This window comes from Nicotiana attenuata, chromosome 2, assembly GCF_001879085.1.
Source record: "Nicotiana attenuata strain UT chromosome 2, NIATTr2, whole genome shotgun sequence".
Taxonomy (NCBI): domain Eukaryota; kingdom Viridiplantae; phylum Streptophyta; class Magnoliopsida; order Solanales; family Solanaceae; genus Nicotiana; species Nicotiana attenuata.
In genome coordinates this window covers 4,510,331-4,517,110 of record NC_031990.1, presented here as the reverse complement: position 1 = coordinate 4,517,110, position 6,780 = coordinate 4,510,331, and the positions used below count along the sequence as shown (strand labels likewise).

The 6,780-nt window shown below is 37.9% G+C and overlaps 1 protein-coding gene across 1 annotated transcript; it reads left to right on the top strand.

The window, feature by feature from the left end:
* Positions 5,433–6,338, top strand: LOC109215881 (uncharacterized mitochondrial protein AtMg00810-like). Its single transcript, XM_019380002.1, has one exon. It carries the CDS (start codon positions 5,433–5,435, stop codon positions 6,336–6,338), a length of 906 nt encoding a protein of 301 aa, XP_019235547.1.

The window sequence follows — 6,780 nt, the reverse complement described above, 5'->3', positions numbered from 1 at the left end:
TTGAAACACGGAGGGAAAATACTGATTTGATTAGTTTCTATTGCAAGTTAAATAGTTAATGATATTCCAACCAACTGTCAAATAAGGAAACCGTACTATTTGTTTGTTGCAAAATGACTAAAATGGGATCATTAAAGAAGACATCATTTTATTATGAATTACATTAATTTTCTCTTAATTATGTAAAGACGTTAGTGAGTACTAAATATTGACATGGCCAGGGCCGGATTTATAGGTGTATCTAAGGGCACATGAACCCATAGTCTCTTTGTAAAATTAGATATTTTATGTACATATTTTCTAAAATTGGTATAATATTAACTGTTGGCACTCACACTCCAAAAAGGTTGAACGGTCTGTTGGAGTTACATGACATTAGACATTTGGGCCATGGGGCCATAGTCAGAGTTGGGCCAAAGTCAGCCACTAAAGCTGTATTTATATTGATCCGATTAGGTTTGATAGGAGTTTACTATTTTGTCATTTGTGTATATATATATATATAAGAGAAGTCTGATTTTTCTGAGCTTAGTTTTTTGTTAAATGAAATAAGAGAAGTCTGATTTTTCTCTCTCTCCGTTCTCTCACCTCAACTGTAACCCTAGCTAAATTTCATCATCTTTCATTCAATTTACAATGTTATCATGGTATCAGAGCGAGGGTTTTGGTAGATCCAAGGGTGAGATATGGAGCGGTGTTACCCCTGTTGATTGAATCGAAAGAGATTGCGAGGTTGCTGGTTTTTTTTTTTTGGTGAACGGTGTTCCTGAGATTTCGGCAACGAAATTCATTTCTCTTTCCGGCGTTGACGTTCTCTTATGGTTCCGGCAACTCTCTATCAGCTTATAGTGTTTCAAGGCTCAGTTCTTCGAGTATAAAAGAAGGAGATCGGTAACCCTAGTTTTTCTTTCCTTGCCTCATTGATGCATGTTTAGCGTTGTTTCTCAATTTTGATTCTGTTGATTCTGATTTCTATTTTGTATACAATTTGTTCCTATTTGTTTAGTTATGGTGAATTCAATTGTACCTGTAAACCTTAACACTACTTCTACTAGAACTTCGTATAGTCTTGACCTTCGAGTCCTCTTTTCATACATTCTTCTGATATTTCTGGAACGTGTCTAGTCAGTACCCCTTTCTCTGGGTCTGGTTATGGGGGGTGGTGGTGAAAGAGAAGCATGATAGTGTCTCTATCTGCCAAAATAAAATTACCTTTGTTGATGGTTCTTGTCCTAGACCTTCTGCTAATGACGACCCTGAAAAATTACGACAGTGGGATAGATGCAATAATATGGTAATCTCATGGTTAACCAATTCACTCTCACCAGTTATTGCTAAGAGTGTCCAGTACTCAGAAACTGCTGAGAGTATATGGAAACAACTAGAGCGTAGATATGGGGCTGTAAATGGGACAAAGGTCTTTGAAATTAAAAAGGAATTAGCCTCAACTCAGCAAGGATCACTTGACATTGCTTCATACTTTAATAAACTGAAGAAGCTTTGGGATGAGTTGGGCACAATGCGTAAAATACATGGTAATTCATGTACTTGTGTTGCTAAGCCAGGTATTCAAAAAGATGAGGAGGAATAGAGCCGTCAAAATGGGCTTAGCCCGTGAGGCCAGCCCAACCCGGCCCGCTACTTGGGTAGGGTTGGGCTAGGATTTTTTGAGCCCATTTAAAACTGAGACTTATAAGCCCGACCCAAGTCAGCCCGCTGGCCCTTGAGGCTTGACCGAGGCTGGGCCTGGGCCGGCCCGTGGGCTAAAAATTAATAAATTAATTAACTATTAAATATTTATATTTAAAAAAGTAAAAACTAAAAAAAACTACTAACTATAATCCCCATTCCCCAACCCTAGATTGCTCATTTACCCTTCCATATCAACTAGAATTTTAATTTTTGACATGCATGTAATATGACAAAATTAATTTTTCTTTTGCTTAATTAATAACGAACTCGAAAAATTTTAGTTGGCCAATAATAATCATTTTTCAAAAGAAAATATTACTTTAAGTGGCCAATGATCAGTTTGGATTACTTTAATATACTATTAATATTTAAACTGCTCTTTAGTATAGAAAAAGATCAATTTTGAATACAAAAAAAAAAATGACCACTAGCAAATTTCAGGAATTTTAGAAATTTTATGGACTATAATGATGAAATCAGTAAATGATATTAATCCTAAATTAAAAAACCTCAGCATTTAAACTTATTGAAGCAATCCTTGAATCTGAGGAAAATGAAAGTAAACAACAACAACAACGACAACAACAACAACAACAACAACAACAACCTAGTAAAATCCCACAAGTGGGGTCTGGGGAGGGTAGTGTGAACGTTGACCTTACCCCTACCCCGAAGAGGTAGAGAGGCTGTTTTCGAAAGACCCTCGGCTCAAGATAATAAAAAGAAGACAAAAGGAGAAAATAAAAGTAAAGCATTAAGAAAATATTCCTGTAACTTTAAGAAAGAAGAGTTAGAGATATAGAAAATTTACATTTCAATTACGAGATTCCTCATCAAATATCAAGCTTTTTTTACGCTCTAAGCAAACGGAAGTTATTTACATGATTAGTCGACTATGTCACGAAATAATATTTAAGGATTTAAAGAAATTCTTTTTTCTTAAAAAAAAATGAAGGGCCGGCCTGCCCTAGCCTGCAACACTCTTAGGGTTGGGTTGGGCTGGCCATTTTAAGGTTCGTTCATGTGGCGGGCCGGCCCGTCCTAGCCTACCAAATTTAAAAGCCCGCGAGGCTTGGGCTGGCCCGTTTTGACAGCTCTAAGGAGGAAGATAAGCTACATCAGTTTCTTATGGGTTTGAATGAAGTTTATGTAGGGGTTAGGAGTAATTTGTTGATGATGCAACCTCCTCCTTCGCTTGATAGTGCATATAATATACTCCTTCAAGATGAGAATCAAAGACAGGTTCATTTCACTCCTCAACTAACTCCAGAGTTTGCTTCCTTTTCTGCCAATATGAACAATAAGGCATTTCGTCCAAAACAGTACAATCAGAAGATAGACTTTGGTCAGTCCAGGAGCAATGTGTTCTGTAAGTATTGTAAGAAATCAAATTGACAAATGTTATAAACTCCATGGGTTTTCCCAGAATTCATAAAGAAAAGAGGTTAGCTACAAATGTGTCCATTGAGATTGGGTGTCCATATCCTGGTCAGAAGTATGTTTCTCCTCAGTTCTGTGATGGTACTCCCGGTAATGGTACTCCTGGTCCACTCTGTGATGATCAAGCTTCATCCATTCCTGGTTTAACCAAACAACAATATTCACAACTCATGACATTGCCGCAGCAAACTCAAATTGGTTCTGATTCTGACTCTCAGTCCAACCTGATGGCTTTTGCCAACTTTGCTGATAGTGTTTATCTCTGCCTGTTTATTTTGATAATGACTCTCATGCTTGTTTGTTGTCTGGGGCTAGTAGAAATGTATGGATTATAGATAGTGGGGCTACTGATCACATGACCTCTAGTAAAGATATCCTCTTTAACATCACACCACTAACTACTCGTTACTTAGTAACTTTACCTAATGGATATAAGGCAAATGTTACTTCTATTGGATCTGTTACTCTGTCTCCTTCTTTGACTCCCCATCAAGTACTATACATTCCATCCTTTCACTATAATCTGATTTCTGTACACAAATTAATTCAACAACTTAAATGCCTAATCCTGTTTACCTCTTCCTCATGCATTCTCATACAGGACCTTTCCATGAGGAAGCTTCTGGAACTTCGTAAATTGGACCAAGGACATTACAAGCTTCTTCATGAGCATCACTCTACTCCTGGTTCTAGATTCCCTGTTTCTGTTTTAAATAAGAATGTACATCCTAAGAATGTTTCTGATGTTTCCCTTAATAAAGTTGTAGAAAATAAAAGTGCTTTGAACTCTATTCCTTTAGTTCCTTCAAATGATGTACATAGTATAAATAAACATGATGTACTGTGGCACCATAGGCTGGGACATATTCCTTTTGCTAAAATGAAGCTCGTCCCTTCTATATTTGTTGATTTGTCTTCTAAACAATCTTTTGTATGTCCTGTTTGTCCATTAGCAAGGCAAAATAGATTGCATTTTTCTCATAGCACTTCTATCTCTAATTCATTGTTTGAATTGATTCATTTTGATACATGGGGACCTTATCACACACACATATTCTGGAGATAGATATTTTCTTACCATTGTGGATGATCATAGTAGGGCAACTTGGACCCATTTAATGCAATCTAAAAGTAAAGCTTTTTCTTTGTTGAAAGCCTTCATATCTATGATTAAAACACAATTCAATCTTCTTGTTAAAACAGTTACAAGTGACAATGCTCTAGAAATAGGTCTCTCCAATTCTGCCTTACAATACTTCTCTGATAATGGCATTATCCACCAAACTTCTTGTCCACATACACCCCAGCAAAATGGTGTTGTTGAGTGAAAACGCAAACACCTACTAGAAACAGCTAGAGCATTATTATCTCAATCAAAACTGCCAACAAAATTCTGGGGAGATTGCATCTTAACTGCCACATACTTAATAAATAGATTCCCCTCAACTGTTTTACACAATAAGACCACTTTTGAAGTTTTATATGGTAAATTACCTTCCTATACTCATTTGAAGCCCTTTAGATGCCTATGCTATGCTACTATCCCCAAGTGTAACAGAGATAAACTAGATCCTAGAGCAACTCCTTGTGTGCTTGTTGGTTATCCATTTGGTAAGAAAGGGTATAAGTTGTACAATCTGTCCACCAGAAGAGTGTTTGTCTCCAGATATGAGGTCTTCCATGAGTCAATTTTTCCATTCATTTTGTCTTCTCCTTCCCCTAGCTCTCCAGTTCCTTCTGTTCCTACTGATGACTATTATCCTTTTCAATCTAAAACTTCAACATATTCCTTTCCTTGTTCTGTCCCTTCTTCACCTATTGCATCTCCTGATCCACCTGTTACATCTTTTGATCCACCAGTCAATCCCTCTATTCCTGCACCTCCTGATTCATGTTCTGTCCCTCCTCTTGAAGTTAGAAGGAGCAGCAGGACTCATACACTACCTTCTCATCTTAATAATTTTATTACACAACTTCCTCCTTCCCTTTCTAGCTCTACTTCCACATCACTTTCTGCTGCCCAACCAGCAACAACTGAGCCTCATTCTTATACTCAGGCATCTGCCAACCCTGCTTTGCAAGAGGCTATGAGGAAAAAGTTTGATGCTTTAGAGGCTAATAAGACTTGGACAATAGTTGAGTTGCCTAAAGGCAAGAAGCCAATTGGTTGCAAATGAGTATATAAAGTTAAACATAAAACTGATGGTAGTGTGGAAAGGTATAAGGCTAGATTGGTAGTACGGGGTGATACACATAATGAGAGAATTGATTTTCATGAAACCTTTTCCCCTGTTGTCAAGATGTGCACCATCCGGTGTCTTGTGGCTTTTGTTATCAAGAAAGGATGGTCTCTCTTTCAATTAGATGTTAACAATGCATTCCTCCATGGCGACTTAGATGAGGAGGTTTACATGAAGTTACCTCTAGGTCTTACTGTTAATTCCACTGTTCAACACACTTCTACTTTGGTTTGCAAGCTCCAAAAATCTCTTTATGGTCTAAGGCAAGAATCTCGTCAGTGGTATGCCAAGTTATCCAATGCTCTTTGCTCTAGGGGTTATGTTTCTTCACTAAATGACTATTCTCTCTTCATTAAGAAATCTGCCACTTCCAATGTTTTTCTTGCTATGCATGTGGATGATATTATTCTTACGCGTGATGACCTTAATGAAATCTCTGCCCTTAAGGAGTTCCTAAACAACCAATTTAAGATCAAAGATTTGGGTTTACTCAACTATTTTCTTGTCATTGAAGTCTTCTATGATGACTCTGGGGTTATTCTTCATCAACAAAAGTTCATTGCTGAATTACTTCATGAATTTAATTGTGATTCTGTTTCAGCTGTGGTTTCTCCTCTTGAATTGGGTGTAAAACTGAAATCCGATGATGGGGAGTTGTTGCCTAGGCTTGACACTTTTAGAAGTTTAGTTGGTAAGCTTAATTTTCTCACCCACACAAGGCCTGATTTGTGCTTTGTTATTCAGCACTTAAGTCAGTTTCTCAAGTGTCCTAGGGTGCCTCGTATGAATGTTGCTCTTCACATTTTGAGATATTTGAAAGGCACTCCTGATTTTGAGGTTTTTCTCAATAACTCCCCTAATTTTTCCATACTTGCCTACTGTGATAGTGATTGGGCTGCGTGTTCTGAGTCACGTAGGTCTGTTTCTAGGTTTTGCATATCTTTAGGTGGGAGTTTAATAAGTTAGAAATCTAAGAAACAGACTGTTGTTTCATTATCCTCTGCTGAGGCTGAGTATCGGGTAATGAGTAAGGTTGTGGCTGAATTGGTTTGGTTGGTTCGTTTACTCACTGATTTGGGCCTTCCTACTGTGTCTCCTGTTCCTATCTATTGTGATAATCTGGCTACCATACGTATTGCGAAAAATCCCGTGTTTCACGAACGTACTAAACACATTGAGGTGGATTGCCATTTCATAAGGACAAAATTGGCTGATGGTCTTATTTTCTTGCATCATATCTGTACTTCTTCTCAGCCGGCTGACATTTTTACCAAGTGCTTGACAGGTGGACAACATCATTTGTTGCTCGGCAAGTTGGGCGTGACCTTACCGTCCAACTTGAGGAGGGGGGGGGGGGTGTTAGAGTTACATGACATTAGACATGTGGGCCATAGGGCCATAGTCAGAG